General features: G+C 62.3%; 2 protein-coding genes across 3 annotated transcripts in view; one reads left to right on the top strand and one right to left on the bottom strand.

Moving 5' to 3' along the window:
• Positions 1–9,743, top strand: part of GNAZ (G protein subunit alpha z) — a 42,396-nt gene extending 32,653 nt beyond the window's left edge. The window contains exon 3 of the mRNA XM_024121116.3: positions 8,060–9,743. Coding sequence (XP_023976884.1) covers positions 8,060–8,404 — 345 coding nt within the window. The 3' untranslated portion in view covers positions 8,405–9,743. The remainder of the gene's footprint in view (positions 1–8,059) is intronic.
• The window catches only part of RSPH14 (radial spoke head 14 homolog), a 61,604-nt gene that overhangs the window by 41,353 nt on the left and 7,681 nt on the right, over positions 1–12,570 (bottom strand). The window lies entirely within an intron of this gene.

Raw genomic sequence — 12,570 nt, 5'->3', positions numbered from 1 at the left:
CTGGTGGGGGGGGGGGGGGGCGGCGGGAGGGGCACGGGAAGTGGGGAGCCCGAAAGCTGAAGTGAGCCAGGGAGAAAGGGGGTCAGACAGAAGATGGGAGGGGGGGGCTGGTTTGAGTGGGCGTCTGGTGCCAAGGGTCAGAGCAGGGGATCAGGGCCTGCACTGGGAGGCCTCTGAGGTCCCAGGGACACAAGAGGGTGGGGTAGGAACACGCTGAGGCACTGGAAGGGGGAAGGGGTGCCGAGGAGCGCCATGGCTGTGCCTGGTGGGGGGGGGGTGGCGGCGGGAGGGGCACGGGAAGTGAGCTGCCTGTGCGGCAGGGCCGTGCCAGTCGATCTTGGCCTGGGTGTCCCGAGGGCCCACAGGGTACAGGGGCAGTGTGGCTCCGTGGGCTCGAGGGCCCAGACTTTGGGAATGGGTGCACTGACCCTGGGCAGCTGAGGGAGAACGCTGCCCACCCCAGAGAGAGAAGGGGGCGGGCGGCAGCACCCCCGGCTCGCCCTGTTGCCCCCGCACAGGCTGCGGCACCACGCACTCTGTGCCGCCCGTGCAGATGAGCCCCGGGGACAGTCGGGCTCGTTGATCCCTTAGCCTCATTAATCCATTTCTCCAGTCCGGCGCGGCCAGCACTTAGGCTTGTGGGAGGAAGAAGTGGGGAGCGCCAACCAGGTTGGTCTGGACGTGACCCCGGTCATCCAGCTCTGTCCCCAGGCACCTCCCCGTTGCCTGAGGCCAGGAGCAGGATGGGGATGGCAAGGACCAAGGGGTGGCTGTGGCCGTCGGAAGTTCTCCTTGGGGCAGAGGGGCTTGGGCAGGCCAGGCTGGCCCTCACAGCCCCCATTCCCACATCCATAAATGGGGATGTGGGGAGAAGCCCTCACAGCCACTGCTCTGAGAGGAGCAGAGAGCTGGACCTCTGGACATCACAGCAGCCTCCACGCAGAGGAGGAGCAAGGCCCAGAGCCTCCAGGGGCAGCTGTCGAGGGCGAGGCACCATCCTTTCGGTAACAATCCCACCCCACCCCTCCCACTGGGAGTCGCACACACCCAGGGCACTGCAGGCAGGAGCAGGTACCAGAAGGACCTCCCCTCTTCCCTGCCCACTGCCCCGCCCACCAGGGAGAGTGAGATACCCTCAACACCCAGAGGCCCACCCCTACTCCCAACAAGTAGACAGTGATAGACAGTGTGATCTGGCCAGCCAGCCAGGGCTGGGCCTGAGTGCCCCTGTGGAGAGGGACACCTGGCCCAGCTTAAAGATGGAGCGTCTTCTGCCTTCGGTCTGTGTTGCTGTGCGAGGCCGAGGGTGGAGGCTTCCTCCCCAGTTGCCATGGAAACTGCATGCTGAGTGTCTGAGTATAAGCTCAACCAAGGGAGGGGAGCAGCTGCCCTGGGTGGCAGCTGCTGTCACAGACTCTCAGTGTTGGGAAGGACCCGAGGGGCTGCCCCACTCCTGCGCTGGCCATCTCCCTGTGGGCGCTGGACCACCACCACATCTGCTCTCTTGTCTGCACAGGGCTGTAGTGACTCCATCCAGGCCTGGGTGAGTCAAGCACACAGGCCCTGCCCTCCCGCAAACACTTCCAATGAGGGACGCGATACTGGGGGCGAGGGTGGGGGGGTGTGGAGAAATGCAGATTCTGGCAACAGTGGGGAGCCAGGGCTGCCTGGGGAGGCCCGAGCGTCCCATTCCCATCCCTGTGGGCATGAGTGGAGGTCTGAGTCATCTCCTGCACCAGCTCCGCACTGGGCTTCTGCCAGGACAGCGCGGCCATGCTGCCTCGCTGCCCGAGGCCTCCAGCTCAGTCTGGGGCTGTTGCTCTGCTTCTTGCCACCCCACCCTGTTCCCGGGGAGCCCTCCTGCCTGCACCCCACAGCCTAAGGGCAGACGCAAGCCAGGGCCTTGCTCCCCTGAGCCACCCCCATGACCCGAGACAAGCTGGAGCCCCAAAAGGGAAATAAGCTCCGGAAGGATAAGGACCCTCGGTGGACGAGTGGGGGAGCGACACCGGGCAGCCTGTGGGTTGGGCCCGGCCTCTTCCCCGTGGGGCCCAAGGCACCTCCCAGCAGGGCCCCCTGAGCACCCCCAGGCCGCACTAGACTTCTCTGCAGCTTTGCATGAAGATAAAGACACCCCTCTCTCACCCCCAAAGACCAGCCTCCCACTTCTTTGGTGACAAAGAATAAGCTATTTCCCTGAGCGACCAATGCCATCCTTGGAGGGGTTTTACTCTGGAGGCACAATCCTGTCTTCACACCTTTCCACAGTTGCAGGTGCATCTAACACAGGCCCCTCCACCCCCACCCCTGTGCACCTGCCCGGACCTCGGGACCTGGGTGTGACGGTGGGGCCCACTCGCCCTCTCCTCGCTGGAGAAGGCTGGGGTTGTCCAAGCCCGGCTCCCCCGGCAGGGCTCAGGGTGGGCCAGGGGAGGTCTCGGGGGCTCCTCCCACCCACCAGGCCCAGAGCACAGGGCTCCGGGCCTCACCTGCCTCCCGGGCAGTGGAGGCGGGGAGGGCAGTCAGCGCCACACAGAGGACAGACCGCAGACTGCCCGCTGGGACGTGCCACTAGCTGGGTCAGCCGCGCCTCCGCGCCCCTCGAGCCACGCCACCACAGAGGGAGCAGAGGCTTGGCTGTTACTTTGTGAAGGTGCCAGCTCGATATCCAGCCCCGGCTGGACCCTCCCCCTTGGTCCATGCAGCCAGGGTGCTGCCAGAAGGCCTCACTGCCCGGTCCCGCCCTCGGCGCCCTTGGAGCCTGGCACCGTTGCCCGGGCCGGGCCTGGTGGCTGAGCCTCAGGGATGGCACCATCGTGGTGAATGGAGCTCATTCATGTCCGCAGCCCAGCCTCCCAGCTCTGCTGCCAGCGTGAAAAGCTAAATTCACAGTTCCCAAGAACAAACACTCCAGGCGCTCCTACAACAGGCAGACCTGGGCTTCCCAGACCGAAACGGAACTGAGAACTCGTGTTAGGGATGAGAAACCTGAGTCCCAGGGCGGGACAGAGCCTCCCTGGGCTCTGAGTCCCAAGCAGCCGAGCCAGCGCCAAGGCCCAGCCGCGCTGCATCCTCTTCCCCCTGCCGGCTTCCCGCTGCGGCCCCAGGCTTTGGCCGTGGCTGGCTTCCCGTTGCCTCATCCTAGCCTCACAGGGCCCCCTGCTCCAGGCCACCTCCCCTTTTATCTCTGAGTCATGCCGTGATGGCCGCTGTGGTCAATGGTGCCCGGCATGGAGACTCAGCTTTCCAGAAGTGTCACGTTTTAGCCCCCAGCCTCGTGAGCAGGATCCCTAACAGACCGTGCTTTACAGGTGGGGAAACTGAGGCTCAGAACAAACAAGAGCTGGCGGCTGGCAGAGCAGGGGTTCTGACCCTCGTTGGCCACTCCACAAGCTCACCTCTCCTCCGTCCCCCTCACACCTAGAAGGGCACCTGGAGCGCCTCTGCCCATGGAGGCTGAGGGGCGGGGGATGCGGGCCTAGCAGTGAAGGTTGTTGGCGTGCCGGTGGGCTGGGGTTTCCGGGTCTCCCGGGCCCCGGGGTTTGGGCCAGTTCTGGGAAGGGCTGAAACCTTGACATCACCAGCACTTTATGAGGTCTGGGACTGGAGCCTCTGCTGTGCCCAGGGCGAGCCGAGCAGGCAGTGTTTGGGTGGCCCCCTTGCCTGTTGGCGGACCTGTGCTCCCCTTTTGTAGAGTGCAGGGCTGGACTTGGGTGTTCACATTTGGGGCCAGTGCCCCCCTGCTAGCCCGCGAGGAAGCCAAAGGCAGCCCTCTTGGCCTATTAAATCAAGGAAACGGGTGCTTGCCTGGCACTTGGTGCTGTCCTGTGCCCCTGCAACAGTGAGCGAGGGGCTGAGGGGGTGTCACAGGGTCTGGGCAGCTGTTGGGTCTCCAGGCTGAGCAGTTACGGAGCCCCCAGAGCAGAGGAACCAGGCAGAGCTGGGAGCCAGCGGCCTGGAGGGAGGTGCTGGTGGCCCTGGGGGCTCAGGATGGCAGTTGAGCCGGGTCTGCAGAATCCAGCCCCCTCCCTCTCCATCCCACCTCCCACAGAGGCTCTGTGCCGGTGGGAAGGGAAGCAGGTCTTGGACAAGAGGAGATGAGGACACCCCAGTTCCAGGGCTCCGGCAGTGAGTGGCATGCAGAGCATCTGCTGGGAAGGCAGCCACAGGCCGAGGCCCAGCAAACCTGGTTCCTCTCAAACCAAAACCGTGTTGCTCCCGCAGCTGTCCTGGTGCTGGGTGCTTTGATCATCCCCATTTTACAGATGAGGACACTGAGGCCGGGAGAGGAGAAAGGACTTGTCCAAGGTGCAGCGAGCCCTGGCGGGGAGAGCAAACCCCAGGCCGCAAATCTGTACCCATAACAGGGACACCTGCCCTTTCGTGACTCAGGGGAGCCTTCATGGGGGACCAGGGCCGAGGCTCCCCTTTGCGCCCCAGCCCCCGGGCTCCTCAGGATGTTCCAGGAGCCGGTCTGGTCCAGGCCACCACGGGTGCTATCGCGTGGCGGTTGTGCTCAGGGTAAAGGCCTCCACCACTGAGCTCGGCACTTAGCAAAGATTCCAGTCTCCGACCAGCAAGCTGGAAGCCCCTTAGAGGGGGGTCACCAGCTGCAGCCCCCTGGGGAAAGTCCAGTCTGTTCGGTGAGGTTGAGTATATTCGGACGTGTCCAAGCAGTAGCTTTCTCTGCAAATGGCTGAGAAATTACTTGTGTGCCACCCTGGGGACTGTCCAGCTGCCTCCCAGGGTCTGACGTGTGCTGTTACAAATCACTGGTTCCTGCCCCTTCCCGAGCATGGGATCGCCACCGCTGCCCAGGCCTCTGACGGGAATCATCTGCTCCATGTCATCTGTGTACACGATGTTTCTCACTGTGAGCAGCTCCTGGAGAGAGCTGGGTGGGCACCAGAGCCCTGGGTGGCATCGCAGGCGAGCAGTCATGGGGGATTTTCTCCTGGGAGGAGCAGCTGCAGTGCTGAGGGCGCAGAGGGCCTCCTGCTGGGGGAGCGCTGGGGTTGGCGCAGACACGGGGTCCTCACCCAGCCTTGGGAGCCGCCTGTCCAGAGCCCCATCCCCTGTGTGAGGTGGGTGGCCTCCCTGGCTTGCAGCGAGAGGATGTTTGTGTCAGGCTGTTTGAAGTCATGGCAAGACAAGGCATGATGGGCAGAGTTCGGTGACTCCAAAGCTGCCCCAGCTTCATTCACCCCAGGGCCCAGTGGACCACATGAGGACGGGGCCCAACCCTGTGACCCACAGCACCAAGTGGGTGGAGTCAGAACCGGGTGCCAGGGAGGCGTCGGGGAGAATGGGGCCACAGCTGGCCCCCAGGCTGAGCACACCCTCAGGACCAGGGAGGCCCTGAACGCAGACGGAGGAACTGGGATTCCATCCTGGTGCCAGAGCACCCCAGACGTGTGTGGCAGGAGGGGGCGCCGGGGTGCGGGGCTGGGAAGAGGAGTCGGGGGTGAGGCCACGGAGGGCAAGCCGAACGGGGAGGGGACCCTGGGGGAGGCCCTGCCCGGTGCGCCTCCCTCCCGTACGCACACTCTTGTGCGTGCTTCTCACGGTTTCCAGAGTTACAGCTCAAAACAGCACGTTCCTTTCTCAGTGATCTGTGATTCAGGTGTCAGCGTGCTGCTCAGCCCGCGCGCCCATGCTCGGGCTCCTGCTCCGGCTCCAGGAGCCTGCACAGCAGTGGTCATAGCACCAAAGGGGCTCCAGCTCCCCCTGCCCGCCCAGTGCCTTCTGGGCTGGCTCCTCTCCTGGCTGAGGGACCTCTGTGTGGTGGGTCCGAGGGCACAGTGCCCCCTTCGCCATGCTCACCCAGCGGCTTTCGGGGAGGGCAGGTGGAGCTCCCAGGCTCCTGTGTTTTCCCAGCCGGGCCAGTCAGTGCCTCCCACCGGCTCCCTGAGCGCCGCCCACCTAAAGGATGGCCCTTGTGGGTCCCCACGGTTTGTCCCAAGGGAGAGGGAGGGAACAGGGAAACCTGAGCCCCACCTGCCTGGAGAGCAAGAGGAGCCCCAGGTGTGGGCAAGGGCCGGACACGAGGGGTGTCTGTCTGTCCTGCTCAGGCCGCACAGCAGTGCCCGTCCTGCTGGCCTCCTCTGCCCTCTGTTGCCTGGCGAGGCTCGGAGGGACATCTGTGGGGTAGAGGGGCCGGCCCCTGGGGTCTGAAGTCAGCCTGGGGTGTGCTGAGCAGGAAAGGCAGATGCAGCCTCTCGGGGCCCTGGGGCCTGCTCTACGCAGGGCATGGCAGCTGACCTCTTCCCACGCACACACGCCCTGGAGGACCGACCCGTCTCAGCACATGTGCACTGTTTCAGCAGGAGCAGCTGGCCTGGATGCGGGAGGCACCCGGCTCTCACCCCCAGTGACCTAGCAGGGTCCAGGGAGGCAGGCCCAGGCCCTGTGCAGATGCCCATCCCAGCATCCCTGCCTGGCCCTACTCCACACTTGCCCACCCACCCTTGAACGCTACTCCACACCCAGGGCCTGACCACTGGCCTCTCGTCTCTGGGGCCCCGTCACCGGCGCGAGATCTGGGACCTGCTGGCGGCCCTCAGAGCCTGCTTAGCAAGTGTCTGCTCAGTGGATTAATTAATACACGCTAATGGCCACATCTATTATTTATCTGATGTGAAATCTGGGGTCAGAAGCACAGCGCCTGATTATGACATCATTCCCATGAGATATGACAGCTCTGCTGGTCCCTGCCACACAGCTTCCGGGAATCCGTTAGCGCTAATTTCTACCTAGTAGAATGTGACATTCCTGGACCACCACTTAACTGCATGTGGAACATCGTCCGCTCCTCCAGGCACACCTGGGGGTCCTGCATCCTGTTTCTCTCTGCAGAAGGCTCACCCCACCCCACACACACCCAAGACCTGAGACTAATCACTTTCAGAGCTTCTGTTATTCCTGAGCTTGTTCTAAAGAAGGCACAGGATGGGTTTTGGAAACGGTCCCTCCCTGGTGGAGTGCAGGACCTTGAGGCAGTGTCTACGTGGTGGGTGGGTGGGGGGTTCCTTCTCAGCACTGTTGCTGTCAGACCGTGTATCTCAGAGAAGGCAGGGTCTGTGGGAGAGCAGGGCTTTGTGGGGCCTCCCCCGGGTACCGCCACCTGGGGCCAGCAGCACTGCCCATCCACCTTGGAGGAGCAGCAAGCCTAGAGCTCCCAGCCATGGGACTTAGAGCACATTTCCTGCCTCTCCAGGCCCCAGTTTCTTTATCTGCAGAATGGGGATAGGAAGGTGTGAGGGTGGAGCAGGCCGGTGCCCATGTCCACCCATCAGCACCAGCTGCAGCTTCCCTGTTGTTACCACATCGTCAGAAAAGTCCTTAAATCCGATGCCTCCGATCTACACTGGCCCCACACTTGGGACGCTCATCTCATTCATTTTACTTTCAAACACGGGGCAGCTTTCACCAGCAGCAGGAGTCCCTTTAGAAGTAGGATGGTCAGTTGTGCATGGGAGTCAGACGAGGGCCCTGGGTTCCTTGAAAACCCAGAGGCTCCACAGCAGGGTCACGGTCTTCAAGGGGAGGTGGAGGAGGGCCAGGGCCACGCTCTGTGGTCACGGTGCCTCCTGGCCGCCGTCCTCGCATCCTCTGTGCTGGCGGGGGTGGCGCGGCCACGGGATCCTCCATGTGGCCTTGAGTGAGCACACCGCCGGCAGGGGCCAGGCCTGCCCAGCTCTGCCCTGCACCCTTGCTTTCGTGAACACAGGCCTCACCCTCGCGGACTCCAGTGAGGACTGATGCCCCGCCTGGCAGGATGGAGGCACGGGGCCAGCCAAACCCCAGCAGGTGGAGCGGACTGCCGGGGAGGCTACCCACACGCTGCGCGCAGGGGATGCGGCGACAGTGCCCCCATAGGAGGGGGGGGCTTGCCCGTGCAGGCGTGGGGCCCCAGCCGGCAGCCCCGAAGCCACGTGCTGTCAGCGACCACGGGGGCCAGCGGGGTCGGAGGGCACAGGGCCAGCTGGGGCCCGGTGGGGAGGGTGCTCTTGGGCCTAGCAGGGCTGGGCTGCGCTTACCGTCCCCCCTCCCCCCCCAGAGCCGGATGGCGGAGAGCCTGCGCCTCTTTGACTCCATCTGCAACAACAACTGGTTCGTCAGCACCTCCCTCATCCTCTTCCTCAACAAGAAGGACCTGCTGGCGCAGAAGATCCGGCGCATCCCACTCACCGTGTGCTTCCCCGAGTACAGCGGCCAGAACACCTACGAGGAGGCCGCCGTCTACATCCAGCGGCAGTTCGAGGACCTGAACCGCAACAAGGAGACCAAGGAGATCTACTCCCACTTCACCTGTGCCACCGACACCAGTAACATCCAGTTCGTGTTTGACGCCGTGACCGACGTCATCATCCAGAACAACCTCAAGTACATCGGCCTCTGCTGAGGAGCCAGCGTCGGCTGTGGCGAAACTGGGGTATCACACCCCCGCCCGCGCTGGTGACCAGCACGGGGGCAGAAAACGGGGGCCCGGAGCGTGTCCCCCGCCCCGCCTCCTCGGCTCCCACGTTTCCGCAAACATGAATATGTACGGATAGATCGCTAGGTAAGTAGACACACTTGCGCACACACACACACGCACACACACACGTGCACGCTCTGCAGACAGCAGGCTTCCCGCGTGGCTGAGGTCCCGTGAAGACTTGAGGAGCTGTCACCAAGTCCACCCCAAGCCCCTCCTGCCACATCACCCTGCCTTCCCGACGTGGCCCCACTCTGCATGGGGGTCCGAGGGACCACAGGGAGGGGCGGCCGGCTCCCTGGGAGGAGACCCAAAGCAGGGGCCACGCCACCCCACGTGCGCGCTGGGACCAGGCACCGGGCCTGCGACAGCACTGACCAGCCCTCCGGCCACACAGCTCTTTTTAAACCGCTTCAGAATATGCAGCAAAACTCCACATGGTGACACGCGTGGCGCAACTTGTCTCAGACCAGGCCAGCTGGGCGCCAGCTTTTCTTCTACAAGTCGGACGTTTTATAAACCGAAACCTGGTTTTTCTCTTCTGACATCCTTTTTTTCTTTTTCTTTTTTTTTTTGGCCAAATCTCGTGGTGTTTCGCAGAAATACAGAAAATTTCCAATGCAGTTGAGTATTCTTTTTTAAATGCAGATTTTCAAAACCTATTTTTTTTTTCGGGTGGTCCTTTTTGTGTCTGGCTTTGCTGAGTGTAAAATTGTTCCCTGGACGAGTCTGTCCCTCTATGCCCGGCAGCAGCCTCGGCGCCGAGTTGTACATAAGCCCGTGCAGCGTCCTCTTGTTACTGGTGCGGTTTCCGCTTCGTTTTTCTTTCAGAAAATAAATGTGATGTATTTAAAGAAGGTCCTTCACCCAGGAGCGAACGAACAATAGCTAAATGTCTTGGTATTTAAAGAGTAAATTACCTGTGGCTTTTCTGCAAGTGGAGGAAAGGGAGGCCAGAGGGCAGCCTCGACTCCTGTGAAGGCTCGGCCGCCTTGCAGCCTGAGGGAGGCCATTCCTGCCCAGGGCCCGCGGCACTGCCACCGCCACCGCCGCGTGGATTACCTTGGCTGAGGGCTGTGTGCAAACACGAAGGCACCGCCAGAGCCCTTGCCAAACCTCCTCTCGGCCTTTGGTACCGTGAGCCCAAGGTTGGTGTGAGGAGTCACAGCCGAGGACTTTAAGGGATGTCGAGAGGGAAAGAGGAGCTGGTGATCGCACGAAAGTCCGAGATTGTCTACTTCACGAAAATAAAATATCCTGAATGAGCCGAGCCTCGTCCCGAGTGCTGTGTGCGGGGACAGCATGCGGGAGGGTGGGGGGACACCGTCCGTGCTGAGGTTCCTTTTTCTCTCCCCCCTCCCTCCACATGTTTAGGAAAAACCATTTTTAAATGAATGTCAAGAACAAACAACCCCAAGAGTAGAAAGACGCTGCAAAAGAGGGAGATCTGCCAGGCCTGTGTGTCCCAAGGGGCTGAGGTTTGGGGGTAACGATGGCACCAGCCCAGGCTGCACCATCACCTGGACTCCCCCGCACCCTAAAGACACCTCCACTAGGGTAAGAATCATCCCCACAAAGCGGGAGAGATGCCCAGTGGGCCTGGAGAGTGCTGACAGCCCCCAGCATGAACGACGAGCCTGCAGGGTGTTTGGAGGAGGGGCCCCGCTGGCCCACCGTTGGCTGACTTGCCAGGATGGTTAGGGGGCCAAGGGATGGAAAACACTAGTCAAGGAAGTTTGTTCACAGTGCACCGGGCTCCTTACAGACTATCTTATTTCACACTCATCCCTGCAGCGGGGTGTCAGTGGTGACCCATTTTACAGATGAGGAAAGATGCCCAAGGTCAGGGAGCAGTGGAGCCATCCTGCCCGGGAGGAGCAGAGGGGGCCGGTGCCTCCCAACACCTGGGTCTGAGACCTGGGTCCTCGCCCAGCTCTGCACCTGGACGGCCAGGGCAGGAGCCCACGGGGGCACAGAGCTACCCCATGTTGCCTCCTCAAACCCAGGACTGGACATGAAGCCCCAAGGGAGGGATACAGACAGACACACACGTGTGCAGGTCCCCAGCACTCAGACACACGGACCTGGCTCTTGATCTTTGAGACTTATTTTGCACTTTAATGCCAACTGTGAAAAGAGCAGTAATCTCAGCGTGAGCATCTTTAACTAAAAATACACAGTGAGAGGGAAATAGAAGGATTCTGCCTCCTGCCCAGATGTGTTCAAGGAGGGGAGGAGGCTTCCCTGGGACAGTGGTCCCCCTCCCCACTCCCCCGCAGTCTTTATCTGCTCCATTTCTTCCTCTCACCAGCTGATCCCTCTGCTGACAGGACCGTCCCCATCCTCACGGCCCAAGACACATCATCCCCTCGGGGCCCAGCACCCCAGGCCGTGGAAGAGCGCCCAGGCCAGGGTGAGGCGGGAAGGGGTGTTGGCACCGTCTGACCCGCCTCCTTCCCCTGCTGCTGCCTGAGCATTGCCTGGCACGGGGGAGGCACGTGCTAAGCTGCATCCAGAGAGGTCCACAGACACGGCGTTAGCTGCAAGCCCAGGCCCAGCAGAGGGGACGGGAGAGGGGGCCAGAGTTGGTGGAGGACGGCCCTGAGGGGAGAGGGTCCCCTTGCCAGAGGGGCAGGGTCACCACTGGGGGGGCCTCGTGCTTTGCTAAGTCTGGGTGGGGCGGAGGGTCTACTGTCTGCCAAGGGCTGTCAGGCTGAGGATGTCCACACCTCACCCTGTGCTCCCATGGACGCAGTGCCCCCATCTCTCTCCAGCCCCTAGTGGTGATGGCGGGATGCCAGGAATGCCCCCGCTGCCTCCCCTCCCAGTCCTGGCTCTCTCCTCTGGACAGGGAGGGCACCTGCCTCTGCCCACAGCCCAGCTGCACATGAAGTGGTCGGGACAGTGGAGCTGCCCTAAGAGTGGGCCGGCGGCTCTCAGCGCCCAGCACTACGTGTGCCAGGCAGGGCCTGAGACCACCATCAGAGGGCCCGAGGGGTTGGAGACACTTCCAGGGGGCCCCCAAATCCAGTTACAGAGGAATCCTGGGTGTCAGCCTGGAGCCCTCTCCTACAGGATGCTGTGTCCACACAGGGAGGAGACGGGTTCCTCCAGCATCCCTGGCGGCCGGTCGCTCAGGGCCTGGAAGACGGGGCGCCTGGCATTTGCCCCACGATCCCAGTTTCTCCTCTCCTGACAAGCAGGCCCAGGCCTGAGAGCCGGAGCAGCCCTGCTGGGCGGTGGCCAGTCCTGCCGCGCCCCCTGCTGGCCACTCTGGGAAACCACGCAGCCAGCTGGACCTGGCCGGGCGCCAGGGCCCAGGAAAGGCCTGGTCCCCACAGATACCCCAAAACATGGGCGTGAAGTGCAGCAGGAAAACAGCCGACAAATAGTCCTTTAAAATCTTGCACAGAAACTGCTAAACCACCAGTATTGAGTGCCAGCCACGTGCCCAGCACTCCGCCAGGTGCAGAGGGTCCTTCTGGTCGTGGCTGTGGATAGAGAACCCAGACCCATGACCACCAGCACGAGGACCACTGCGCCCTGCATGCAGGCCGTCCCGGAAGAGCCGCCGGCCCCCTGTGACCTGTTGCTCCTGATGGGCTTCGCTAGTGCCCAAGACCCCACGCTGGTAAGAGCGCAGCCCCAGAAGTAGCTACCCTCACCCACCCAGACCCCCACCCACAGGCCCAGTGAGGACACCCCCAGGACACAGCTACACAGGCCAACCCAGGAGCTGCTGTGCTCAGGGCCCTCTCAGATGGTCCACCTGGGGCGCCTACCACACTGCATGTCCCCCTCCCTCCCTCCAGCTACCCACCCCCACCCCGCCCACTGCTACCTACCCCTCCCCAGAGTGTCTCAGGCCTCCCTCTGGGCACAGAGGACGAGCAGCACCCAGGAAATCCTGCGATAAAGTGCAAACTACAACCCCCTGCTCCCCATGGTGAGCCTAGTGCTTGCGGATTCCAGCCTGTCCACCAGAACCCAGAATACCTAGAGCTTTTGTAATTAAGACAGTGTTGGATATTTTATTCTTTTTGTTGCAATGGTAAATGGGAGTGTTTTCTTAATTTCTCTTTCAGATTTTT

The sequence above is a fragment of the Physeter macrocephalus genome, chromosome 19 (genome assembly GCF_002837175.3).
Source record: "Physeter macrocephalus isolate SW-GA chromosome 19, ASM283717v5, whole genome shotgun sequence".
Classification (NCBI taxonomy): Eukaryota; Metazoa; Chordata; class Mammalia; order Artiodactyla; family Physeteridae; genus Physeter; species Physeter macrocephalus.
The sequence above is the reverse complement of the archived record's forward strand: the minus strand, read 5'-3'. Positions and strand labels throughout refer to the sequence as shown.